Below are 27537 nucleotides of genomic sequence, written 5' to 3'. Positions count from 1 at the left end.
TGTGTGTGTGTGTGTGTGTGTGTGTGTGTGTGTGTGTGAGTGTGTGTGTGTGTTTATCTGTGTGTGTTCTGTTGTTAAAAATCTAGAAGGCAATCAAATGATTTTTCTTTAGTAACAATTCAAGATCAAGAAGGAGGAACAACAGAAACTTTGTTTAGGATGTTTCATGCCTCCTGGTCCACAGCCTACTGTGATGAGGGTTTGACAATCCAAAGAAATGCCAGCAGGTAAACAAACCTCAGAGGGTCAGGGAGCCCAAGAGCCAGAGGTGGCCTGTGCAGAGGTCTGATTTGCATAGCCCCGCCCTTCCTGGGAAGAGAAAGCAGCTATGGATATAAGGGGCAGCTGACTCATGAGGCAAGGCTGCAGTCAGCAAACACTCCTGGCCTCAGGATGGAGAATGATCTCTGCAGCATGCAGGCCAGGGAGCTGGACCAGTTCATATGTGATCACCTCTTTCCTGACACCACCTTCCTTACTGAGGTCAGAGCAGACGTGGACTCCATAAGTGCTTTCCTGAAGGAGAGATGCTTCCAAGGTGCCGCCCACCCTGTGAGGATCTCCAGGGTTGTGATGGTGAGTCCCATTAGCCTGAGCTCATCAGGATGGGGTGGGAGAGGACTCTCAGAAGCCAGCCTGCAGTCCTTAGTGGGGTGTGAGTTACCTACCTGCTCTGTGCCCAGTGTCCTCGTGTGCATCCCAGCTATGGCACAGGGCTTATCTCCTGTACCACAAGGAGATCCAGAACCATCTATTATCCTACAGAGATGCCAATTTCATTCTTCAGGGCTGAATAGAATTCCACTACACATGGGTGAGCTCTCAGTGGTGGACTCTGGACTGCCCAGCATGGCTCTCCTATTCTTTGTTATCCTCATCCTTGTCTTTTAGGGCGGCTCCTATGGTGAACACACTGCACTCAAGGGCAAGTCAGAGGCCAAACTGGTGGTGTTCTTTAACAATCTCACCAGCTTTGAGGAGCAGTTAAAGCGACGGGGAGAGTTCGTTGAAGAAATTCGGAAACACCTGTGTCAGCTGCAGGACGAGAAACCATTTAAAGTGAAGTTTGAGGTGCAGAGCTCAGAGGAGCCCAACTCCAGGTCTCTGATCTTCAAGCTGAGCTCCCCCGAGCGACAGCAGGAGGTGGAATTTGATGTGCAGCCAGCCTATGATGCCCTGTGTAAGTCAGGGAGCAGCAGAGCTCAGCCTGCCCTTCCTCATGCCTGAATCCCCCCCCCCTTCTCTCTCTGTGTGTGCGTGTGCATGTGCGTGTGTGTGTGTGTGTTGGGGTAGCATGTTCACATGTGTGCAGATGTCTGTTCACATGTCTGCACGTGTGGGTAATGGTCAGACGCCAGCCTTGGAGGTTGGTTACTTAGGAGCCTATTTTGGTTGAGAGGTTGACCTGGAGTTTGCTGCCCCACCTTCATGGCTCTTGCAGTAAGGAGCTGGGGTCAGGTGGGGTGTGTGCTCTGATGGAGCTGAACCCACAATCTCTGGCACCTGGAGCCTCAGGATGTCAATTAGCTACAGCACAGGGTTGGGGGGAGGGGATGCTTGGTCTCCTAGAAGTGTCTGTAGGCTATGAGTGTCCACTTGTAAACACTTATACTCAAACATATTCAGAACACACTTGGGCATTCCTCCATCAAGCCAGGCAGGTTTGTTTTCTTGTTTGTTTTGAGATAGATGGATGGGCCAGCTTCATGTCAACTTTTCTAGTCAGACAATGAGCCTGAGGGATTCTCTGGTCTCTACTTGTCCAGCTCTGAGATTTTGGTGTAGACCCTCATGCCCCTCAATCACAGCTTTTAATGGGGATACTCAAAATCTTATTGGGGGTCCTTTTAGTTCTTGTAAGAAGCCCTTTACCCGTAGAGCCATGTGCCCAGCCCCTGGGGCATCCAGAAAACAACTGCATGGTGAACAGCTGTCTACATGGCTGAGATTGGGAACTGTGTGTCTCTAAAAGTGGGACAAAAAAAATGGCTAAAAATTAACATCTGTTTCATCTTCTATCAAAGAATGAGTGAGACCTCAAACCTATGCAGCCACCTGGGTATCTGCACATGGGGGTTGGGGTGCAAGATGCAGAATTTCCAAAAGGAATTCTTTCCCCCTCTAGAAAACTAGAAACCCAGAGCACACACCCCGAATCCCACATGCACACACATGTTATATAATTGCACATTAACGAATCTCTACATTAAGTTCTCTCATTCTAGGCCTGACTGACACAAAGTATGTCTCCAAAATTACAAATTTCCCAACCTACTCCCTCCCTGCCTCCTGCCCACCTACCCACCACCACCACCACCACCCACAAAAAAACAAAACAAAACAAAAACAAGAACAGCCATGAAACACCAGTATGGGATTGGGGAGTTTAGAGAATACTTGAGGCTTTATATTTGGAGGAAGCACAGCACCCCCTGTTGGCCACTGTGTGAACTGTTGCTTTTACTTAGAGACAAGGCTACAAGCCTTTGGCTTAGGAGAGCCATGGAATCAGTCCAGAATCTCAGGCAGCAAGGACTGAGAGGGCCAGCCAGGGAGTAGGACCAGGGCATCATGTTGTGGGAAGCTGCAAGAGGCTTAGAACCCTGCTCAGTGAAGGGGGCTCATGGCGCACACACGGGTGGGGTGGGGTGGGGGGAACCCAGAAATGAGCTGGGAGGGTGGCTCCAGCAGAAGCCTGTCTTGCTCATGGACTTCCCCAGCCTGTGGCAGCTTTCCAGTGGGATAGGAAGTCTATCCTAGAAGGACTGCCTTGGGAATGCTCATGTGGATAGCAGCCCAAAAGAGGACCCCAGCCACAGCCCTTACCCAGGTAACTTAGCACAGTTCTGGGGAGACAGCTAGTGCATAAGGGTGATTGCTGTACAACTATGAGTCCGGAGTTCAAATCCCCAATGCCCACCTAATGTTAGGAAGTTCCACACGTTGATCTTTATCCCTGTTGCTATGGGAACAGAGATAGGAGAGTCTCTGTGGCATGATGGATGCCAGCCACGCTCCATGTTCACAGAGAGACCCTGCTGCAAAGGGAGGGTGTGACAAACTATAAAGGAAGATGCCCCATCTCCTCTTGTGGACTCTGAATATGTGTTTACCATGTCCATGTACACACAATCCACCCTTCATCTCAAAAGAGGGAGAGACTGTAAGCAGGAGATATGATATACAAATGCAGTAGAATGCACGGCACACCAGAACATGGTTGGCCATTAACAGATGACTGTGTAGCTCTCTTGTGAGTGACCACTATGTGCTGTTTACTGCCATCACTGTCTTCAGACCTGTGAGTAAGGTATCCTACTAAGAGCAGTTGGAGCCACAGATTTTCTAGGTCAATTCACTTACAGAGGTGTGGTGGACTCATGGCTGTATTGGAAGCAATGCTTGCTGCGGACAAACTTTGCCCTGTTCACTGAACCGAATACACAGAAATTGTGACCCTAGAGAGAAGGAAGATGCTCAGAGCAGGGATGAGTCTAAACATAAGAGATACTTCCTTTATAGATGAACTGAGAAACAACAAGTATGCTGAACCTCAATTCTACAACAAAATCTATACCCAACTCATCCATGAGTGCACCACCCTGGAGAAGGACGGCGAGTTCTCCATCTGCTTCACCGACCTCCATCAGAATTTCATGAGGTATCGTGCGCCCAAGCTCTGGAACCTCATCCGTCTGGTCAAGCACTGGTATCAACTGGTAAGACCCAGATACTGTGGACCCTATGTGTAGAGAGTGGGATTCAGGCCAGAGAAGAGGTCTAGTCTAGCTTACTGTCTATGGACATGTTAGCTTTATCACATGACCAAGAGTGCCTTGGGAAGGAAAGGCCTCACTTGGTTACACATCCCAGTCACAGGGCATCATTGAGGGAAGTCAGGACAGTAACTGAAGCAGAAACCATGGAGGAATTCTGCTCACTGGCTTTATCTCCATGGCTCACTCAGATATTGTACAGTCCACATGCTCAGGCATAGCACCAACCACATCCACACTTATGAATATTTTCACACAGATGATTAAGGGAACCCTTCCCTAGGACCAGTTTCTGTCCTAGATTGCTCTGACTGCTGTGGTAAAGACAATGCTGCTGCAAAGTAAATTGGGTGGAAAGGGATTGTCTGGCTCACGTTCCTGCATCGCATTCCATCTCTGAGGGAAGCAAAAGCAGGAACTGGAGCAGAGGCCATGGAAGAACTTTGCTAGCTGCCTGAGACCCTTAGGCGATCAGTCTGATTTTTACAAACATCTCAGGACCACCTGCCCAGGACAGGCAATGCCCACATAGATCAAGAAAATGTCCCACAGGCTTGACTCCAGGCCAGGCTGATGGAGGCATATTCTCAGTTGTGGGTCCATCTTCTCCAGATGGCACTCTCTGTGTCAGGTTGACAAAGACAAATCAAAATGGTACCAGGTGAGAAAACAGAAAATGGAAAAGGAAAAGTGGTTAGAAGGGGGGGAGATCAGAGGGGTTCAGAGAAACAGGGTGTGGGAGAGCAGTAAGGGAACCTGATGCTGTAGGAGGGAGAGGGAATGGGGAGGGAGAGGGGACCTAAGAGAAGGGAGGACTTTCCATGCTTGTTCTAAGTGATTTCTTCAAGTCGACTTTCTATTCAGCTAACACTCTCTTCAGCCGTGTCTAATCCATTGTTCCATGGCTGCTGCTTCATTTGTGTCTCTGCCTGTCTGCTTCCTTCTTCAGCAAACACTTCATGTTACTTTCTATGGTTTCTATTGTTCAGATAGTACCTCTTTTAATGGGTGATTTCTCAATATTTTCCTGGACTATTCTTTAAATGTATATGTGTTGTTTGTGTGTGTACAGCAGCATGCTGATACTAAAGTCTGGTTCCCTACTTGGTTCTTGATTTAGTCAATAAAGAAGGTGGGAGCCAATTGCTAGGTGAAGGGTACAAGTGGTACTTCCATATCAGCCAGGCTTTGGAATGAGGAGCAGGCAACAACCATGTAAGATGTTAGGGTAACTAGAACTGGCTGCCTCCTCCTATGGTGGGTGACTGCTAGAGGCTAGCTGATAAGGTTAAGGGCAGGAGATTCTGCACCCAGGAATTGTTATCTGGCAAGTTCAAAGATAATAAAGCTGTCTAAATGAGTTTCTTCCACAGAGTAAAAATGGGTAGAAAAAGAGAGGAGCCATATCCTTGATGGTGGCTTGGCAAAGCTAAGCCAGAAGGGGCTACGAGTGCAATCACAGGGGAAAGTCTGTGGTTGGCGGTTGGAAACCTAACCAGGGAAAACCAAGCAAATTGGGAGTGGGGCCAGCTGTAGCCGATCTCAGAGCTACACTACACTGAAAGCAAGGGCCACAGTCCCAGGAGAGGCAGAGCCTGTTTTAAAAAGAACTCACAACATATACCTGTTCATGGGAGCACATGTATTTGTGTGTGCATAAGATTGTGGCGGCCAGAGAGTGAGAGCAGGTCACTTACCCACCTTCTATAATCAGTCAGGGTCTCACACAGGACACACAGTGTGCTGGATCAGCAAGTCTAGAGAGTCCTGCAGCCCCTGAAAGCACATCTCCAGCCTTTTGAGCTAGGATTAGGAGACAGCTTCCTCAAGAGCCTGACACTCATGTGGGAATCTGACCTGTAGTTCTCATCCCTACATGGGGAGGGAGGTGATTTACTTCTGAGCTATTTTCCTGGCCCCTTCCCAGTTACTTCAGAGACCATGAGAAAACTTCCATAGTGAGCACTCCTTATGTCCCGCCCCCACCCTCACTCCTGGCTGTCACTCATGATGTCTTGATTCCTCCTGTGCCTGCTAATGAATGCTGTCTTTGTGGAGCACACAGGGTCAGTCTCAATCACTCAGCTCTTGCCTATAGCACAGAAGGGGACAGAGACGGAATCTAAATAACTGACATGTAATGACAACATTAGGAGGCAGCTGAATTGAGCCTGTGAGAAGTGTCCCCCACACCAGAGCTAAGAGCCCCATTTTCCTCATTACCTTTCTCTTCTCAGTGTAAGGAGAAGCTGAGGGAGCCGCTGCCCCCACAGTACGCCCTGGAGCTGCTCACTGTCTATGTATGGGAACATTCGAATAAACATCAAGAAAAAGTAACCACAGCCAAGAACTTCCGGACCTTCTTAGAACTGGTCGCCTATTACAAGAATCTTCGAATCTACTGGACATGGTATTATGACTTCCGACATCAAGAGGTCTCTGCCTACCTGTGCAGACAGCTCAAAAAAGCCAGGTAGCTTGTCCCCACATGGCTCTGCTCCCCATGGGTGTCACGCTGCAATCCTGGGAAAAGAGAGAGGTGGGAGCCCTGTGTCAACTCGGCATCTCCTGCACTGGGCGCTGTCACCTGACTGACATGAGGTCCTAATGCCCTGGGAGATGGGAGGGAGGATGTTTATCTTGTCTGTGATGAGGAGACCAAGGCTCTGACATTGTCCTGACCAAAACAGCAAAGGAAGGGGAGGACATGGAGTGGGGACTGAGATTTTCCAACAGTGACAGCATCATAAGGGCTGTGACACACCAAAGACCTGTGGTGGACCAATCACCTGTAAATAATTGAGTGCTATGTCACCCTAGGGAGTGACATGTCCTGATCCATGTTTGAACAGTTTTCCCACATCAGAGACCCTGAGGGACCTGCCCCAGGACACACAGCTACTAAAGGGTAGAGGATTTGAACCCAAGCCCTCCGGGTCATGTCCAATGATCCCTCCAGTCTTGCTGTATGCCATGGCGCAGGGACTCTGGCCAAGCTTTGGATATGGATGCACTGCTGGGCTCCTCTCCTGCCTCTGTGAAGTGGAGCCTGAGGCACTGTTCAGCTGCTCAATTCCCTCCCTGAATGTTGCTCTGCAGGCCTCTGATCCTGGATCCAGCAGACCCAACAAGGAATGTGGCTGGTTCAGACTTACAGGCATGGGACCTGCTGGCAAAGGAGGCTCAGACCTGGATGCAGTCCTCTTGCTTTAGGAACTGTGATATGTCCTTTGTGCCCACCTGGGATTTGTCGGTGAGACCCTGTCATCATCCTGTCCCCTTGCACACAGCTTTGGTCACTCCATCTATTTAGAGAATATTCTCACTAAGATGTGATCTGTTTCTAAAGATCTCCACAGTCCTGGGTGGGAGCTGCTGCTTGCCTTCTTTTACAGCCATTTTTGTAACATTCAGAGCTATCATGGGCTGGCAAGAGAGCTCAGTGGATAAAGGCACTGCCAATACTGAAGACCTGGCTTTGATCCCTAGGACCCATATGGTAGATGGAGGAAAACAAGTCCCCTAAATTGTCCTCTGGCCTTCATCTCTGTGCAGTTACACATGTGGATATGCACACACACACACACACACACAAAGATGGAGATTCAAAACTGAGGCCACTGGCTCAGGGACACTCAGCTAGAGAGTGTTAGGGCTGGGATCCCATGGACTCTGAAGCCACTGTCAGGTCCATGAAGCAGCCTGTCTTCCCTGTCACATCGTCATGTGGACAATGGGACTCAGTGGGGCTGTGTCACAGCCACAGAGGGGCCTGCACTTGTACCTTTCTCCTCTTGGGGTAGTGTCTGCCTGATGCTAGGGAACTGATGATGTCACGTGTGACCTCAGGGTGGCGATGAACATGGGTGCATTGATATTGGGAAGAAACCTCAGGAGATCAGGAAGGAAGTGAGAGGGGACGTGGAGGGAGGCAGCTGAGGGAACAGTGGCCTGTAGTGATGTCCCACAGCAGAGAGGTGGCGAGGCCATGTCTCCCATTTGACAGACCTAATAGTAAAGAAGAGCCTGCCTGTGGGGCCATATGGACCCTCAGTGGACATAGTCATAAAGGTGTCCTGATGGCCATCTTTCCTGCCTCCATTTGTGCTGTCCCTCTTCTGAGGAGCTCCAGGTATCCAGTTGTGGTACCCACCCACAGGGCTGGTTTACAACCCCCTGCAAGGAATGCAGGCTCCTGACATGACTGTATGTTATTCGTTACAGCCAGAGAAACAAGAATGTGTCTTCCAGTGAGCAGTGCAGCACTTGCTCAGAAGGCTCCAGAGTCAGGGGCATACCCTCCTCTGCTGCAAGACCTTGACCTAGAGAGGACAGGATGGTGCTAAAGGCTCAAGTGAGGGGCATCCAACCTGTGATCAGACTCCAGGATTCTGATCCCTGCCTGCCCATGGACAGCCTTCCTCACAGGCTGCTTTGTCTGCCTTAGCTTCCAACAGTGTTCTCTGGGAGTCAGACTGTGATGGACAGAGAAGAACGCAAGCTCGACTTCCATCTGTCCACCCGTTGGGAGGTTCTGTCCAACAGTGGCTGATTGTCACCAACAAACCACAGCAAGCCATGGGGGAGGTGCACTCTGAGAGAAGGAACCCTTAAATACACTTGTGTGTCTGTGTGTTTAAGGATGTGGTGTGCCCATATTCAACTAGACACCTTGAGCACATGTTACAAGCTCCACATGGGCCCAGGTAATTGCCAGAAAGCAGTGGACAGAGCAAAACCAAACTGTTACACGTTTTGATGTTGGGTAGCTTGGGATCCTTCTAGATCTCTTATGTAAGAAACCCAGACTAGAATCCATGGCTCCTGCTGTCCATTCTCCCGTGACAAAATTTTAGGCCTTCCCCATCCCACACACAAACTGTTCTCCAACCACACATGACCCTGGAGCCCTGGGAATCTGGCCAGCATGCATCAAGGTGCACTGATTCTGCAGCATGCAGGCTGAGGTCCACAGCAGTGTGGGAAAATTAAACTGTGTGCAATCTGTGACCAGTGATGACTTGAAAACTTAGCTGTCTGTGTGAGGGTGAGATTTGAAGCACTGAATTAAATCACAATGCACTGACTCAAACTCAAAACTAGTTTATTATCTCTCCTTCCTCTACTATCTTACTTTCTGTCTTTCTACATTTCATTCTATTTTATCTTCATTTTACTAAATCTTATATGTCTAGCCTGGAATTTACAGAACTCTTAATTTGTGGTCCCAACTTCTGGAATTACACACACACACACTCTCTAAAATTAACACAGAGACCTAACGGTTCCACAGGTCAGTGTGCTGAACCAGCATCTCGTGAATACACAAAGACTTTCACCACAGAAGGCCCCACATGTGCTTTGTCCACTTGGGAGTGTGAGCTGCTCACTTAGAAGGCAGGAAACTGCTCAGAGCCACCAGCTCCTAGCCCCCGATCCTGTCCCCACACCCTATTCCTGTCCCCACTGTTCACTCTCAATCTCTGTGAAGGGGGAGTCAGTGCAGCCCCCTGGCCATGATTCCTAGAGTTCTCTCTCTAGCAGCCATGAGGACCAGGAGCCCAAATGCCCACAAGTGTTAGAAGATACATATCCCACGGACAGAGAGCCCTTCACACTCTGGCAGGTACTCTATCTGAGCCTTCAGGAAACATGGGAATGTGGGTCTATGATTCCAGCCTTGCCCCTCTGAAACATCAGATCCATGGTTTTAATAAACCATGGCCAAGGTCTCCTGCCAAGCTGTGGACCCATCATGGCCTCACTGAGACTCCCACGTAAGTCTGTCTCTCTTCTCCAGCCCCTTCAGCACTCAGCACTGGACACTCGCTTCCAATTGGACCAGACCCTGCTCTTCTTGGGCCTGGTTCTTGCCTTCAGGTCTGCCATGCAGTGGCTCCCTCATGGTGAGAAGGGAGACACAGGCCACAGCCCCACCGCCCCATCCCTGACCACCTCTCCAGCAGGACACCTCCAGAGGAGCCCTGGAACCACAGCAATTGTCCCAGACCCTGCCCTCTAATTCTGGTCTGGCTAGTACCTCATTCTCAAGCCTCACAGAGAAACATGGACAGTCTCTGGCCTTGGCATGGCCCTACCTGTCTTTTGGTGGCATCTGGACACCACTGGCAAGGAGAGGCAGAATCTGGGACACACAGCAAACCTGGGTCCCATGTTGCTCATACAGATGGTTCTGTCCTGAGGCATTTGGCATCCTCTCCTGATGGGCTCAATGCATAGAGTGTGGTGGGAGGGTAGAGGCCAAGACTGATGGCTTCAGCCAGCTAAAGGCACAGGTGGAGGTTGAGTCTTGATTGTGACACTGGAAAGGACCCACCTGCTGATGTCTGGACTTTGGTTTTCTAACCCAGAGCCCCTCTGCTCTTTAAACCCCATTGCCACTTTTCCACAGGCAAATCTACACAGTTTGCCCCTGCAGCCTGGGATGCACCAGGACCCTTGACTTCTCAATGACTCTGCATTTGTCACTCACACACAGAATCTGCTTTTCTTGTTTCTGTTTCTTCTGGGTTTTGTCCCGACCTCTGGGTCTTTGCAGAGTCTGTTCCCAGCACCCTGCATCCTATTCCACTTCTGCAATTGGCTGGAGGTCCTGAGTTCTTCTGTCCTTGGCTAAGAAGAGGTCCCTGCCTCAGGGAACAACTCAAGAGTCCTTTCCAGGGTCCTGGGGTAGAGTCAGCTGCCCTCCCTACCTCCCATAGAGTCTTATAAACTGAACTTCCTGAGAAAGGGGAGGAAGAACAAGGAAAGCCATGTGGGTCCTAAAGACTCTCCAAGGCTGAATATCTAATTAGAACTTAGTGATGGAGAGTTGGAATGTTGACAAGCCAGAGCCAAATTATCTTGGATTCTCTTCAGCACTTTTAACAGGCACTCACTGTCTGCCACTGTATCTTATCTAGCAGGGAACCCTGCCAATAAGGACTGGCATGGCTAGATCTGCCCCTAGATGCATGAGTGTCAGGGATGCTATAGCGAATAACTGGACACATTCTCACTGGATGTGAGGACCACTCCACAGGAGGACACTCCAACCTGGTACTTCACATCTGGTGGGGAAGCCACCACTGGGTGATCACAGGCCCTAGGAATGAATCTACCAAAGCTATTTTGATCAGCAGACAGAATGTCAGGCTGTTCCTTCCATCTTTATACCCGATATTATGTAGGCATCCCTCATCTACAGTTCTTGCTTCTCCATGACTCTAGCTTGAGTTTAGTTGGCATTGAACCCAGCTAGGACAGAGTCAGTTTTCCTTGGGATGTGGTCCCTGGCAGATTACCCACTTCCCAGTGGTTGGCTTCACACCTGTGTATGAGAAGCACAGACTGGATCCAGTGGTTTAATCATTAAAAGAATCACACTAATTCGGGATGGGAAAGTGTTCCTTGGGAAGAAAGGGGAGGGTGAATATGACCAAAATATATTGAAGGTATATTATGATAACAAAGAATAATTTACAAAATGTTCAGGAGGATATTTAATTCCTCTATATTTTGCCTTTCAAGAGGCACAAATCACTTCTGCAGAGCTGGTCAGATCCCCTCAGGGGGCTCCTGAGGATATCATGTCTCCAGCAGCTGCTGGACATGTGGTCAAGAGGGTAAATCCAGGTCTTACACCTTGGGACCTGGACACTCCCTGACTCAGGCAGACTTATCGTGGAGGTTGGCTGCGTCGCGATGAGTGACCCTTGTTCATATGCTGGGGAGAGCGTGGAGGTGGTATAGATGAGCTGGGCACAGTGACACTCTATAATGCCAGCAACAAGGGGTGAGGCAGGAGGATTGCTGAAAGTGGACTGACAGCCAGCCTATAACAGAGGTTCTACTTCATAAGCAATAACAAAAACGGTCACTGAGATAGCTCAGAGGGCACAGGTGTTTGTCACCAAGCCTGAAGGCCTGAGTTTGGTCCCCGGGATGCACAGGGTGGAAGGAGAGAGACAACTCCTACAAGCTGTCCTCTGACTTCACATGCTCACACACAGGAAATAAATGTTATAGACTACCTAAAGCATGATTAGCTTGGCTCTCAGCCAGACCTGCTCGGGACCCTAAGCCTCTTGTCCTCCCATCCCGGCACTTGTGGGAGGGGCCTTCAGCATCCTAGTTCCCTCAGGCAAGGTCAGGATCCACCAAGGAGCCTCTGCTATCAGTCAGGATATGAAAACTATAGCGTTTGCTAAATGCTAGCTTCTGACCTGAATGACAAGGCCATGGCTTCTGCTTTTTCCATAAGAAAATCCCTTAAAGCCACCTATGAGTCGTGGTGTCTCAGTTACGGTTTTACTGCTGAGAACAGACACCATGACCAAGGTATCTCTTATAAGGACAACATTTAATCGGGGTTGGCTTATAGGTTCAGAGGTTCAGTCTATTATCATCAAAGAGGAAACATGGCAGCATCCAGGCAGGCTACATCTTTATCTGAAGGCTGTCAGCAGAATACTTCCCCCCATCCCCGGAAGCTAGGACAAGAGTCTTAAAGCCCACACCCACGGTAACACATCTACTCCAACAATGCCACACCACTCCAACAAGGCCACTCACCTTCCAACAGTAACACTCCCTGGGCCAAGCACACAAACCATCACACGTGACAAAAAAAAAAAAAACCATGGGAGAGCCAATGTGGTCATAATTTCCTCACTCTTCTGTTCCTTGTAGTCTGCATCACTTGAAAGAGTAATTTAGGTGTATGGGGTGGGGTGTGTGTGTGTGTGTGTGTGTGTGTGTGTGTGTGTGTGTGTCTGTGTGTGTGTATGTACATATGAGTGTGGGAGAGACTTCTTTTTTCCATTTTATGAGACAGTCTCATCACATAGCCCAGGCTGGACTCGAACTCTATATCTTCTGTATTAAGCTCCCAGGCATTGAGATCACAGGTGTGGACCATCCTGCCATGATGAATATTCACTCCTGCTGGGCAGGGAGAGGTTGACATGGAGACAGGATCACCCTCATGAAGGTGAATCCTGGGCACAGGTCGACACTTTATGCTATTGAAGTGGAGAGTGGCAATGGATTGGTTACAGCTGGGGAGAGAGGCACACTCCTGTGAGCTCAGCACTTAGGGGTACAATGGGGCAGGTCCCCAGGTTCACATCCATCCTGAGTAAAGGAGTGAGATCCCATATTAAAGAAGGATGTGAGACCTTTGTCCTTTATGGACGGACAGACAGAGGTGGGGGTACAGGGAAGAAAGATTGGTTTGGATTAGGCCTTGGACGATAGGCACATCATGGGTGTGCATCTGAGAACCCACAGACGCTAAGTCTGAACTAGAAGCTAGCCAGGACCTTGCAGACGGCTTGTTACAATATCCAGCATGGACCAGTCAGCGGTGACAAACAATATCCAGCATGGACCAGTCACCTGTGACAAACCCACCACAGCTGTGCTGAAGCTCCTGCCTGCTTGCTGCTGGATTTCTCTCACTTCTCTTCATGTTACAGTAACGTGGAGGGGGTGTGTGGGGGTGTGTGTGTGGGTGTGGTGTTGTTGTTGTTAAAAATCTAGGAGACTATCTAGGTGCAGAGGTCTGATCTGCATAGCCCCACCCTTCCTGGGAAGAGAAAGCAGCTATGGATATAAGGGGCAGCTGACTCCTGAGGCAAGGCTGCAGTCAGCAAACACTCCTGGCCTCAGGATGGCGAGGGAACTCTTCAGAACCCCAATCTGGAGGCTGGATAAGTTCATAGAGGATCACCTCCTTCCTGACACCACCTTCCTTACTGAGCTCAGAGCAGACGTGGACTCCATAAGTGCTTTCCTGAAGGAGAGATGCTTCCAAGGTGCCACCCACCCTGTGAGGATCTCCAGGGTTGTGATGGTGAGTCCCATTAGCCTGAGCTCATCAGGATGGGGTGGGAGAGGACTCTCAGACGCCAGCCTGCAGTCCTTAGTGGGGTGTGAGTTACCTACCTGCTCTGTGCCCAGTGTCCTCATGTAGACCCCAGCTATGGCACAGGGCAGAGGACAGAACAGAGACCCCACTGCTGGATGACTGGACTGATGGAAGCTCATTGCCATGTTTCCATTCTGTCCCAATGGGACTGTATGACAGCAGTCCCTGCCTCAGTCACTGTGAAGGCTGCAGACATGTTGTGTTGTAATGTCCACTCATCTATGTCAGGGGTTGAACTGTGTTATTGATTGGGCTCAGCATTTTATTTAGGGGGAATCTCTACATATCACTTTTTATCATTTTTTTAAAATGTTTTTGTGAATTCAGTTTCCTTAATTTTGACATTTGCCCTGTGGTCTTTGTTACAGACTTTCTTTCCGGAGTCATGGTGGTCATGGTCTTTTCCTTTTAATACTCTGCTATCAAGGGGGATTGTGACAACAGTTTAATATGTCTCCATGTCCTCTCACCCACCACCGTCTCACTTCCTTGTACTTGAACCTGAATTCCCCAGAGTGTTTCCTTCCATCACTAAAACACACACACACACAATTCTAGATAGAAACAGATAAATCAAGGATGTTCATCATTCTGAGCCTGGCTTATCTCCTGTACCACAAGGAGATCCAGAACCATCTATTATCCTACAGAGATGCCAATTTCATTCTTCAGGACTGAATAGAATTCCACTACACATGGGCGAGCTTTCTCCATCCAAGAATCACTCTTGTGATGGACTCCTACTCAGTTCATCTTCTGGACTGCCCAGCACGGCTCTCCCTATCCTTTCTTATTCTCATTTTTGTCTTTTAGGGTGGCTCCTATTATGAACACACTGTGCTCAAGGGAAGGTCAGAGGCCAACATGGTGGTGTTCTTTAATGATCTCACCAGCTTTGAGGACCAGTTAAAGTGGCAGCAAGAGTTCATTGAAGAAATTCGGAAACACCTGCTCCAGTTGCAGCAAGAAAAACAATGTAAACTCAAGTTTGAGGTTCAGAGCTCAGAGGAGCCCAACTCCAGGTCTCTGATCTTCAAGCTGAGCTCCCCCGAGCGACAGCAGGAGGTGGAATTTGATGTGCAGCCAGCCTATGATGCCCTGTGTAAGTCAGGGAGCAGCAGAGCTCAGCCTGCCCTTCCTCATGCCTGCCCTTCCTCATGCCTGAATCCTCCTCTCTCTCTCTCTCTCTCTCTCTCTCTCTCTCTCTCTCTCTCTCTCTCTCTCTCTGTGTGTGTGTGTGTGTGTGTGTGTGTGTGTGTGTGTGTGTGTGTGTGTTTGTGTGTGTTGGGGTAGCATGTTCACATGTGTGCAGATGTCTGTTCACATGTCTGCACGTGTAGGTAATGGTCAGATGCCAGCCTTGGAGGTTGGTTGCTTAGGAGCCTATTTTGGTTGAGAGGTTGACCTGGAGTTTGCTGCCCCACCTTCATGGCTCTTGCAGTAAGGAGCTGGGGTCAGGTGGGGTATGTGCTCTGATGGAGCTGAACCCACAATCTCTGGCACCTGGAGCCTCAGGATGTCAATTAGGTACAGCATGGGGCTGGGGGGAGGGGATGCTTGGTCTCCTAGAAGTGTCTGTAGGCTATGAGTGTCCACTTGTAAATGATTATACTCAAACATATTCAGGACACACTTGGGCTTCTTCCACCCACTACAAGCCAGGCAAGTTTGTTTTGAGAAAGGTGGATCAGCCAGCTTCATGTCCACCTGTTTAGTCAGACAGTGAGTCTGAGACATTCTCCTGTCTCTTCCTGCCCAGCACTGTGATTTCATTTGCGCACTCCCCCGACACACCCCGAACTTCCACATGCACACACGTGTTATAGAATTGCACATTAACGATCCTCTACATTAAGTTCTCTGATACCAGACCTGACTGACACATAGTGTGTCTCCAAAATTACAAATTGCCCAACTCAACCCAAAGAAAACCAGGAACACCCATGAAAAAACTGTATGGGATTGGAGATCTTGGGTAATATGAGGTTTTATAGTTAGTGAAAGCACAGCACCCCCTCCTGGCCACTGTGTGAACTGCTGCTGCTATTAACTTAGATACAAGCCAGGCCAACAGCCCATCCTTGGCTTAGGAGAGCCATGGAAACAGTCCAGAGTCTCAGGCAGCAGGCACTGAGAGGGCCAGCCTGTGAGTAGGACCAGGGCAGCCTGCTGTGGAAAGCTGCAAGAGGCTTAGAACCCTGCTCAGTGAAGGGGGCTCAGAGGGGGTGACCCAGAAATGAGTTGGGAGGGCGGCTCCTGCAGAAGCCCGTCTTGCTCATGGACTTCCCCAGCGTGAGGCAGCTTTCCAGTGGGATAGGAACTCTATCCTAGAAGGACTGCCTTGGGAATGCTCATGTGGATAGCAGCCCAAAAGAGAACCCCAACCTCAGCCCTAACCCAGGTTACTTAGTAAATGAGACCTACTGTGTGCTGGTTCTTGAACTAGTAAATAAGCTCTTCATAGCTTCTTGGAATAGTGGGAGACTGGACTTGTCCCAAGCTCCATCAGTGAGTGATTTAGGTCTGTGGACCGTATGGCCTGCTGAAACCATGGCTACACACCTGCAACACCTATGGCTCAGCCTGCTGCCTTGGAGTGCACACACACCCACACATAGCCACACACACATCAATTCCATAGCCTGCTCCCTGTCACAGTAAAAGTTCGAAGGATAGCTAGTTAGATAACGGTGATTGCTGTACAAGCATGAGGAACTGAGTTTAAATCCCCAAAGCCCACCTAATCTTAGGAAGTTCTACACATTGACCTGTATCCCCCTGTTACTATGGGAACAGAGACAGGAGAGTCTCTGTGGCCTGATGGATGCCAGCCAAGCTCAATGTTCACAGAGAGACCCTGCTGCAAAGGGAGGGGGTAAACTATAAATGAAGACTCCATTTGTCTTGTGGCCTCTGAATATGTGTTTGCCACATCCATGCACACACAATCATCTCAAAATAGGGAGAGACTGTAAGCAGGAGATATGATATACAAATGCAGGAGAGTGCTCCATGGCACACCAGAACATGGTTGGTCATTATCAAGTGACTGTGTAGCTCTCTTGTGTGTGACCATCGAGTGCTGTTTCTTCCCACCACTGTCTCCAAACTTGTGAGCAATGCAACCTACTATGAGCAGTTGGTGGCACAGACTTTCTAGGACCAATTCATGTATGCAGTCCAGAGGTGTGGTGGGCTCATGTCTGTATGGGGAGTGATGCTGCTGCGGACAAAATTTGCCCTGTTCACTGAACCCCATAGAGAGTGACTGTGACCCTAGAGGTACGGAAGACTCTTAGATCAGAGTTTGGCCTAAACATCAATGAAACTTCCTTCATAGATGAAGGGAGATACTGCAAGTCCTTTGAATCCATTAACTACAACAAAGTCTACGCCCAACTCATCCATGAGTGTACCACCCTGGAGAAGGAGGGCGAGTTCTCCATCTGCTTCACCGACCTCCATCAGAACTTCCTGAAGTATCGTGTGCCCAAGCTCTGGAATCTCATTCGTCTGGTCAAGCACTGGTATCAACTGGTAAGGCATCTGACCCAGATCCTGTGGACCCTATGTGTAGAGAGTGGGATTCAGGCCAGAGAAGAGGTCTAGTCTATCTTGCTGTCTATGGACATGATAGCTTTATCACATGACCAAGAGCACCTTGGGAAGGAAAGGCCTCACTTGGTTACACATCCCAGTCACAGGGCATCATTGAGAGGAGTCAGGACAGTAACTGAAGCAGAGACCATGGAGGAATTCTGCTCACTGGCTTCATCTCCATGGCTCACTCAGATTGCTTTATTACAGTGCGCACACGCCCAGGCATGGCACCAACCACATCCATCACTGACCACAAACATGTCCCCACAGACTGCCTTAAACCAGACTGATTAAGGGAGGGATTTCCTCTTCATTAAGGGTGCCTCCTGCTCAATGACCCTAGCTTCTGTCTAGTTGGCAAAAACTCACTTTCACAAAAGACCCACTTTCAAATTGATGCTCTCACAGACATCTTTATTGAACCATAACCTTTCCATTCTTGACTTTTTGCAAAGATGTCCTGTTGATATCATGCCATAAAACACAATTTAGTGTTAGGAATCTAAAAGGGTTTTTTTTGGGGGGGGGTTGAAATTTCAATATGTAACAAGATGAGTCTCTCAAGGATGCTCTCATATAAAATTTAAAACACTAGTTAAATTCTTTGCTACTGTAAGAGGTACAGTCACAATCAGATAAATAAAAAACCAACAACAGTGAAACCCCAACAAGCAAAAAAACTCAGTATCTGATATCTAGAACTAACAGTTCGCTGAGCTTCTCGGGCTCTGCCATCCACAGCACACACAGCAAGTCTCAACCTCAGGCCAGCTCTATTCTAACATTGCTCTGTCCCTGGCAGTTGTCTCCTGCTCAGGGTGAGTCCAGTATCCTCGGGGTCTCCACTGCCATTGAGGCTGCACTTTCACCAATGGCTTCTCCTTGCCTCTGGCAGTGCCAGGCCTCAGCTGCTCTCTGAGGCCCCTTCAGTGCTGCAGTTCTCATGGGACTTGAAATCTGGGAAACCTCTCTGCAGTTCCAAGTGTGGTTGACCCATGGACCATGGCTTCTGTTTGCTGACCATGAGAAGCCTTGGCCCCATCCTGCTGTTCTCTTCTTAATCAGAGCTGATTTTCATCCTCAGCTGATGAAAAATTACTGATTCTTAATCCAAACACAGCACACAAACAGCCCAGATGGGGTCCTTGCTTTTCTCTGAAACCTCACTCCAGCCTCTGTCACCTGCCTGCCTCTCAGTGCTCCTGTCTTCCAAGTTCCCACAAACAGCCTGGTAGGCTCTCAGCTCTCCACAGCTTTCCAACCCAAAGTTCCAGAATCCTTTCTCAGTCCTCCCAAGGAGCAACATGGCGGGTCAGCCACAGCAGTGCCCCTCCTCCCTAGGACCAGTTTCTGTCCTAGTTTGCTCTGACTGCTGTGGTAAAGATGCTGCTGCAAAGTAATTGGGTGAAAAGGGATTGTCTGGCTCCTCTTCCTGCATCTCACTCCATCTCTGAGGGAAGCAGAGGCAGGAACTGAAGCTGAGGCCATGGAGGAACTCTGCTAGCTGCCTGATACCCTTGGGCGATCAGTCTGATTTTTACAAACAACTCAGGACCACCTGACAGGACAGGCAATGCCCACAGGCTGGGTCCTCCCACATTGATCAAGGGAACGCCCCCACAGGCTTGACCCCAGGCCAGGCTGGAAAATGGAGGCATTTTCTCAGTTGTGGGTCCATCTTCTCCAGATGGCACTCTCTGTGTCAGGTTGACAAAGAGAAATAAAAATGGCACAAGGTGAGGAAATAGAAAATGGAAAAGTGGTTAGAAGGGGAGCAGATCAGAGGGGTTCAGATAAACAGGGTTTGGGGGAGCAAGTCAGGGACATACATGATGCTGTAGGAGGGAGAGGGAATGGAGAGGGAGGACTTCCCATGACTGTTCTAAGTGATTTCTTCTAGTCCACCTTCTATTCAGCTAGCTCTCTCTTCAGCCATGTCTAATACGCTGTTCCATGGTGGCTGCTTCATTTGTGTCTCTGCATGTTTGCTTGCTTCTTCTGCAAACATTTCACGTGTCTTTCTATGGTTTCTATTTGCCTGTCGTTTGAAGCCATTACCTTTTTAATGGGGTGATTTCTCATTATTTTTCAGGAATAATTTTTAAAGATGTGTGTAGGTGTTTGTATATCTGTTCATGGGAGCACTGTATTTGTGTGTGCTTGTGTGTGCCTAAGAACTTGGAGGTCAGAGTGTGAGGGCAGGTCTGCAGGCTCACATAGCCACTCGGTGTGTCATGAGCCAGACCCTGACTGGTTATAATCAGCAGGTCTGGACAGTTCTGCAGCCCCTGCAAGCTCCATCTCCAGCCCTTTGAGCTAGGATTAGGAGTCAGCTTCCTCAAGAGCCTGACACTCACGTAGATGCTGGGGGTCTGACCTCTAGTTCTCACCCCTGCACTTTACCCCCCGAGCCAGCTCCCTGGCCCCTTCCCACTTATTTCAAAGCCCAGGATCAACCTTCAGTTGTGAGCACTCCTTATGTCCCACCCCCACCCTCACTCCTAGCTGTCTCTCATGGTGTCTTGATTGCTCCTGTGCCTGCTAGTGAATGCTGTCTTTGTAAAGCACACAGGGTCAGTCTCAACCACTCAGCTCTTGGCTATAGCACAGGAGGGGCCACAGGCTGAATCTGAGTGACACTATGTCTGTAAGGATATCTTGTGGCAGCCGAATTGAGCCTATGAGAAGTGTCCCCCACACCAGAGCTGAGAGCCCTGTTTTTCTCATTGCCTTTCTCTTCTCAGTGTAAGGAGAAGCTGAGGGGGCCGCTGCCTCCACAGTATGCCCTGGAGCTGCTCACAGTCTACGTCTGGGAATTCGGGATCCAAGGCAGCTCTGGACTCCATGCAGCCCAATGCTTCCGAACAGTCTTAGAACTGGTCACCGAGTACAAATGCCTTCGAATCTACTGGACATGGTTTTATGACTTTCGACATGAGATCTCTGACTACCTGCACGGACAGATCAAAAAAGCCAGGTAGCTTGTTCCCACATGGCTCTGCTCCCCATGGGTGTCACGCTACAATCCTGGGAAAAGGGAGAGGTGGGAGCCCTGTGTCAGCTCAGCATCTCCCGCACTGGGCGCTTTTACCTGACTGACATGAGGTCCTAATGAGTCATCTTGTCTGGGATGAGGAGACCAAGGCTCTGACATTGTCCAGACCCAAAAAGCAAAGAAAAGGGGAGGACATGGAGTGGGGACTGAGATTTTCCAACAGTGACAGCATCATAAGGGCTGTGATGCACCAAAGACCTGAGGTGGACCAATTAGCTGTAAATAATAGAGTGCTATGTCACCTTAGGGAATGATATGTCCTGATCCTATATTTGATCAGTTTTCTCATGAGACTGGCTGGTCCAACTCTCCCTATCTCATAGATCAGAGACTCTGAGGTATCTGTCCTAAGACACACAGCTACTAAAGGGTAGAGGATTAGAACCCAGGCCCTCTGGGTCATGCCCAAGAATCCCTCCAATCTTGCTGTATGCTGTGGGGCAGGGACTCTGGCCAAGCTTTGGATAGGGATGCACTGCTGGGCTCCTCCCCTGCCTCTGTGAAGTGGAGCCTGAGGCACTGTTCAGCTGCTCAATTCCCTCCCTGAATGTTGCTCTGTAGGCCTCTGATCCTGGATCCAGCAGACCCAACAAGGAACGTGGCTGGTTCAGACTTACAGGCATGGGACCTGCTGGCAAAGGAGGCTCAGATCTGGATACATTCGAATTTTTTTAGGAACTGTGATATGTCCCTTGTGAATGGCTTGGAAGTGTCGGTAAGACCCTATCATCATCCTGTCCCCTTGCACACAGCTTTGGTCCCTCCAACTATTTGGAGAATATTCTCACTGACACGGTCTCCACACTCCTGTGGAGGCCAGCTGTTTGCTTGCTTTTACAGCTGTTTTAGCACTATTCAGAGCTATCATGGGCCAGTAAGATGGATCAGTGGGTAAAAGCACTGCCAACACTGAAGACCTGGCCTTTATCCTTAGAATCCATAGGTTAGAAGGAAAGAAAAAAAACCCATATTGTCCTCTGACCTTCTTCTCTATGCTGTTACACATGTGGACATGCATACATGCCTATATGCATACATATACACAGGTGCATGCAGACAAACAGATACACAGACTCTGAGGGCTGAGGCCACTGGCTCAGGGACACTCCCCTAGAGAGTGTTAGGGCTGGAATCCCATGGACTCTGAAGCCCCTGCCAGGTCCATGAAGCAGCCTGTCTTCCCTGTCTCATTGTCATGTAGGCAATGGGACTCAGTGGGGCTGTGTCACAGCCACAGAGGCACAGAGGGACCTGCACTTGTACCTTTCCCTTCTGGGGCAGGGTCTGCCTGATGCTAGGGAGCTGATGATGTCACGTGTGACCTCAGGGTGGCGATGAACATGGGTATAATGATGTGAGAAATAAACCACAGAGGGTCAGGAGGGAGTGATAGGGGACATGGAGGGAGGCAGCTGTAGGAACAGTAGCCCGTAGTGCTGTCCTGCAGAGAGATGGCTAAGCCATGTCTCCCATTTTGCAGCTCTACTAATGAAGAAGGGACTGTCTGTGGGGCCATATGGACCCTCAGTGGACATAGTCATAAAGGTGTCCTGATGGCCATCTTTCCTACCTCCATTTGTGCTGTCCCTCTTCTGAGGAGCTCCAGGTATCCAGTTGTAGTACCCACCCACAGGGCTGGTTTACAACCCCCTGCAAGGAATGCAGGCTCCTGACATGATTGTATGTTATTCATTGCAGCCAGAGAGACAATAATGTGTCTTCCAGTGAGCAGTGCAGCGCTTGCTCAGAAGGCTCCAGAGTCAGGGGCATACCCTCCTCCGCTGCAAGACCTTGACCTAGAGAGGACAGGATGGTGCTCATGGCTCAAGTGAGGGGCATCCAACCTGTGATCAGACTCCAGGCTTCTGATCTCTGCCTGCCCATGGACAGCCTTCCTCACAGGCTGCTTCATCTGTGTTAACCTCCAACAGTGTTCTCTGGGAGTCAGACTGTGATAGACAGAAGAATGCAAGCTCGACTTCCATCTGTCCACCTGTTGGGAGGTTCTGTCCTATAATGGCTGATCGTCATCAACAAACCACAGCAAGCCATGGGGGAGGGTGCACTCTGAGGGAGGAGTCCTCAGACCACACAGAAACTCTTCAGCAGTGCATGTGGCCCTGGCACCCTGGGAATCTGGCCAGTGTTCATCAAGGTGCACTGTTTCTGCAACATGCAGGCTGGGTTTACAGCAGTGCAGGAAAATAAAACTGCGGGCACTTTAAATTTATGACTTTAAAACTTAGGTGTGTGTGTGTGTGTGTGTGTGTGTGTAATTTGAAGCACTGAATTAAAGCAAAATGCATTGAATTAAACTAAAATGAATTAATTTATTCTTATATGTCCCACCCCAGTCTATAATTCACAGAATACCACCTGCTTCAAATTTCTACATTCTGGAGTTACATACACACACACACCTTCACAAACAGGCTAAATGGTCCCATAGTTCACTGTGGTGAGCCAACAGTCTTATAAATACACAAATATATTAGCCATAAAATATCCACTCCTGCGGTCTGCACAGGGGCCCCTTCTCACTAAGAATGCACTAAATTGCTGAGGGCTACCAGCTCCCAACTCCTACTCCCTGTCCCCAATGTCCACTCTCAATCCCTGTGAAGGGAGAGGGGTTGATCTCCCTGCCCCCCTCATTTACTTTGTTCTCACTCCAGCAACCCTGAGGACCAGGAGTCCCAGTGTCCCCTGAACCATAGGACAAACCTCCCTTTATCTGAGCCCTCGGGGGACCCAGTGATCCTGGTCTATGATTCCAGTCTTGCCCTTCTGAACCCCTAGATACACAGGGTTCTATAAACAACCGCCTATGGTCCCCTGCCAAGCTGTGGACCCATCATGTCTTCCCTCATCTCCCCCACACTAATGTAATTCCATGCATGATCTGTCGTGGCTGCATCCCAATTCTCCATGGGGGAATGGAAAGATGAAGATAAGATCGTTGAGATCAAATGTGGCAGCTGTGGGTATGGCTTAGCAGGAAAGGGCTTACCTAGTGTCTGACAGAAGGAGAGGGAGTGTGTGGCTCAGTGGTAGAGTGCTTACCCAGTGTGCATGAGGCCTGACTTATAGACATCATCCTGAGTTGCCTGTGGCTTTGACGTCAGAGCCAAGTAAACCACCAAGATCATCATGGCTAAGCAGTTGTCTTCTCTCAGGACCCTTCTGCTTGCATTTGGCCACTGTGTGTGTGTGTGTGTGTGTGTGTGTGTGTGTGTGTGTGTGTGTAGTGTGAGGTGAGGGTGGGCTTTCATTCCTGCCAGAGAGTCACCAGCTTTCCGAGTCAAGCACAAGATCCCTTCTTTCCCCCATCATGTGTGCTTGTAACCTGCTCAAAAGTCAGTTAACCATCCTGAGCTTTGATCTTCCCAAATGTCTTATAACCCATGTGAATGCAGTCAAATCATCACAGATGAGGTGAGCTTGACAGACGGCCACAGAGCAGGGAAGCAGTCTGCAGACATTTGTGAAAGTGTGCTAACACACACACACAGAGGTGTGTGTCCACGTACATCGGAGGCTAGTGAAGTTGACCATGAGGATGCACCATCGTGGATCATTTGAAGGAACCCTGAGGGCTGATTTGGGCTGAGGGCAGTGGCTGTCAGAGTGGGTCCCTCCCCCAATTACTGACCTGAATCCAGTTTCAGTGTTGGAACAGAACCCTGTGGTACCATGGTGGACAGAGCAGTGCTTGCCCTCAGTGGGCACATGCTACTTACTGAGAGGGTGGGCACTGGAGAGAAGGGAGTGTCTGACATCGGCAGAAAGTCAAAGTTGAAGACAGGGCTTGGCACCCCAGAGAGTCTGTTGTCAAGCCCTGCCACTTCCCTGCCCAGGGTGGATGGTAAGTCAGCACCATAGGACATCCCTTGGGAAGAGCAGGGATGAGCACCATGCTTAGGGCAAAGGGATCTTGTCAGATCCAGTTTGGAGCAAGCACGATGCTGCACAACATGGCAGTCAGATGCTCTGATATGCAAGTATCAACTATGGACATCTTTCTCCCTCTGATAGACCCTGCATCCCTGTTGTCATGGAAACGATCCAGCCACCATGAGACTCCTCCTCCCTTAAGCTGCCCATTGCTCATTCCTGTACCCTGCTGTTTAACTCCATGCTGTTTATCATTGGGGAGGCTCTCAAAGGTCCACATGAGGGTTCATTCCGTCCATCATGGGGAAATGGGGTGTGGCCATTACACATCACATGTGGGCTTGGTTTCACTTGGGGTCCATGAAAGCTGACATATTGATTTCCCTCTGCTTGGCAAGAGACATTGGGATGCCCTGACCATTATTTATTAAAACCAACTCTGTGTGTCTGGGGTTGTTGAAGAAAGAGCAATACTGGAATCATAGACCAGCACCACTGGGTACCCCGAGGGCTCAGATAAAGCACACAGCACAGGGTGACATGTTCTGTGGTGGAGGGACACGCATCTTCTTACACCCAGGATACTGGCATTCCTCTTTGTGAGGGACATTTGAGTAAAAACTAAGTGAACATGGGCTGGGAGGACACACACACACACACACACACACACACATACACACTGTTCCTACGGCTGTTTGTTCTGTTGCTAAGGAGTATCATGTGCCTTCTCTGAGGCCACGTTCCCCAATGGCCTAAAGCCCTCCCCTGGCCCCACCTCCAGAAGCTCCCCCACCCTACCCCACTGCCTAACAGTACCAACCAACCAAGGAGGAGATATTTGAGATATAGGGGGTTCCTAGAGGCATTGGGGTATTGGGGATCGGGAGCTACTGGCTCAGAGAGAGAGGCAGGTGTGTGAACACCAGGACATTTCACAAACACAGTCCCCAGGGACAGGGCACACTCTGAGCTCTTGTCTGCTGAGGAAACAGAACCCAGGTCTATAAAACGTGCAAACATCTGAGAAGAGGGTGGTGTTCCTGCAGGGAGTTAAGACGTAGGGTACCTTCACAGGGACAGGAAGTTACCAGGTGAACCCCATATGCTCAAAGAAAATGTGTCCTGCCTTTTTGACGCCTCGGGTGAGATCTCCCAGCTGACCGGTCTTCATACAAACCCTGGCACACACGTGAGCACACAGGGCGCCCACCCCAGGGAGACACTAAATTCTCAGCACCAAGCCGCCCTACGGGTAGGTCAGAGGCCGCCCTGTCCTCGATCCCGCTCCTAAACCCTGCCAGAGGCTGTGACATTGAACAACACCCTTTCCATCCACCACACCGGTATCTCCATGTTCTCCGTCGAATGGGGGTATGTTGCAGGAAATATTTAAAAAGATCCGCCAAGTTCCCGCGCTACCATCCAGCTAGGTCAGCTCTCCAGCGGGGCCGGAGCTCCTGAATTCCCTTCGCTGCCGTGCCAGTCCCACACAGCGACTGTGGTCATCCTGCGGTCAGTTGCCACAACTCTCTGCCCCATCGCGGACCCGCAGGCTCTGTCTATAGCTAGCCACTGTAGCGACTGATCTCTGTGTTCCCACCTCTGGTTCGCTTGTCTCTGGCTCCGCTAGTTCCTTCTCAGCCAAAAACCCCTGTAATTGGCGGTCCCACATTCCAGTAACCAAGTAAAACAAAACTCTTGAAGTTTATAATTAACCAACCAAATTTGTGTATCAATAAATTATCAGTTCACAAGATGCTAATATAATAATTTCAGAACCAACTGATAATGATAAAAGCTGCCCACCTAGATTAGACAAATTATCCCAATTATTCTAACTTTTATGATATCATAACTACCTGTGGCTATTTAAAGCCACGCTGGTTCGGGTTCTTCTTCCTGTCTTTCCGCCTCCATCTTGGCTTCTCCCTCTCGCCTGAGATGCTCTCTGTCTCTGCAACTCTTAGCTCCTCCTTCCTTTCCCCTGTCCAATCACAGGCCTCCTGCTGCACTAATGTTTTAATGTAATTGGACAGGGAAAATCCTGTCACAGGGGTATGGCTGCAGCCCCCTGCCTCTGGGAAAGATTTTCATTGATAGAGTTTTAGAGATAGGATCTTTTCTATGTAGCCCTGGCTGTCCTGGAGTCCTATGTAGACTAGTCTGGTGTCAAACTCACAAGAGATCCTCCAGCCTCCGCCTTCTGAGTACTAAGACTAAAGGCATGTGTTATCACTCCCAGCCTTCAGGATAGATGTAATGAGCAAATGCTTAGGGGTTATGTTGGTGCCCAATGCAGAGTTTATCTGGAAAGAACTAGACCTTATGTTTTTTTTTAAGATTTATTTTATAACCATTAAAACATGGTGGTGCACATGTTTAATCCCAGCACTAGGAGTCAGAGGCAGGTGGATCTCTGATTTTGAGGCCAGCCTGGTCTACAGAGCAAGTTCCAGGACAGTCAGGGCTACACAGAGAAACCCTGTCTTGAAAAGGAAGGAAGGAAGGAAGGAAGGAAGGAAGGAAGGAAGGAAGGAAGAAAGAAAGAAAGAAAGAAAGAAAGAAAGAAAGAAAGAAAGAAAGAAAGGAAGGAAGGAGGGAAGGAAGGAGGGAGGGAGAGAGGGAGAGAGAGGGGGAGAGAGAGAAGGAGAGAAAAGAGAAAAAGATTTTTCGTTTTTCTTTTTTTTATTTGAATGTGTGTCTGTTGAGTGGGTTGGTGCATGTGGGTGCAATGCCTGAGTAGTCCAGAAGAGGGAGACAGATCCCCAGAGCTTGAGTCACGCAGTTGTGAGCCACTTGACTGGAAGCTGAGTTCACATCTTCTTGAAGAGCAATTCTCACTTTAAAAAAAAAAAAAGATTTACTTATTTATTTTATGTATGTGAGTACACTGAAGCTGTACAGATGGTTGTGAGCCTTCATGAGGTTGTTGGAAATTGAATTTTTAGGACCTCTGCTTGCTCTGGTCAGCCCCGCTCACTCAGTCCCTGCTTGCTCCAGCCCAAAGATTTATTTATTATTATACATAAGTACACTGTAGCTGACTTCAAACACACCAGAAGAGGGCATCAGATCTCATTACGGATGGTTGTGAACCACCATGTGGTTGCTGGGATTTGAACTCAGGACCTTCAGAAGAGCAGTCAGTGCTCTTACCTGCTGAACCATCTTGTCAGCCTCCCAATTCTCACTCTTGCAGTGTCTTTCCAGCCCCAGTTACAATGTGCTCAGAAAGCCAACAGGGTCACTCGCAGGGTGGCACCTGGGCAGTAACTGGAACA

The 27537-nt window shown here is 49.3% G+C and overlaps 1 protein-coding gene, 1 long non-coding RNA gene and 1 pseudogene across 3 annotated transcripts; 2 read left to right on the top strand and 1 right to left on the bottom strand.

Moving 5' to 3' along the window:
- The first annotated feature begins 393 nt into the window (after window positions 1–393).
- Window positions 394–8328, top strand: LOC110293989 (inactive 2'-5' oligoadenylate synthetase 1C). 2 transcript variants are annotated; one of them, XM_021161914.1, is made up of 6 exons: window positions 394–576; window positions 892–1180; window positions 3523–3719; window positions 6014–6249; window positions 6876–7029; window positions 8224–8328. In XM_021161914.1, the coding sequence occupies exons 1-6, from the start codon at window positions 394–396 to the stop codon at window positions 8326–8328; spliced, it is 1164 nt and encodes a 387-aa protein (XP_021017573.1). The 2 variants fall into 2 exon arrangements, with proteins under 2 accessions (XP_021017573.1, XP_021017574.1); XM_021161915.2 differs by lacking the exon at window positions 8224–8328 and adding an exon at window positions 8001–8030.
- On the bottom strand, window positions 3569–26185 carry LOC147005347 (uncharacterized). The gene is made up of 3 exons (XR_015046997.1): window positions 26116–26185; window positions 6224–6299; window positions 3569–3742 (listed from the first exon to the last, which is right to left on the bottom strand). It is a non-coding gene; the product is annotated as an uncharacterized LOC147005347 (long non-coding RNA).
- LOC110294376 (inactive 2'-5'-oligoadenylate synthase 1D-like) lies at window positions 13450–22386 on the top strand (annotated as a pseudogene).
- Window positions 26186–27537: the final 1352 nt, after the last annotated feature.

This window comes from Mus caroli, unplaced genomic scaffold (assembly GCF_978045245.1).
Source record: "Mus caroli unplaced genomic scaffold, Mus_caroli_1 scaffold_4, whole genome shotgun sequence".
Classification (NCBI taxonomy): domain Eukaryota; kingdom Metazoa; phylum Chordata; class Mammalia; order Rodentia; family Muridae; genus Mus; species Mus caroli.
The sequence above is the reverse complement of the archived record's forward strand: the minus strand, read 5'-3'. Positions and strand labels throughout refer to the sequence as shown.

Excerpts from the sequence above, each read along its gene's own strand:
- LOC110293989 (XM_021161914.1), top strand. The coding sequence starts at position 394 with ATGGAGAATGATCTCTGCAGCATGCAGGCCAGGGAGCTGGACCAGTTC. Across the intron at positions 577-891 it reads GGATCTCCAGGGTTGTGATG|GGCGGCTCCTATGGTGAACA; the intron begins GTGAGTCCCATT and ends CTTGTCTTTTAG. Across the intron at positions 6,250-6,875 it reads AGACAGCTCAAAAAAGCCAG|GCCTCTGATCCTGGATCCAG; the intron begins GTAGCTTGTCCC and ends GTTGCTCTGCAG.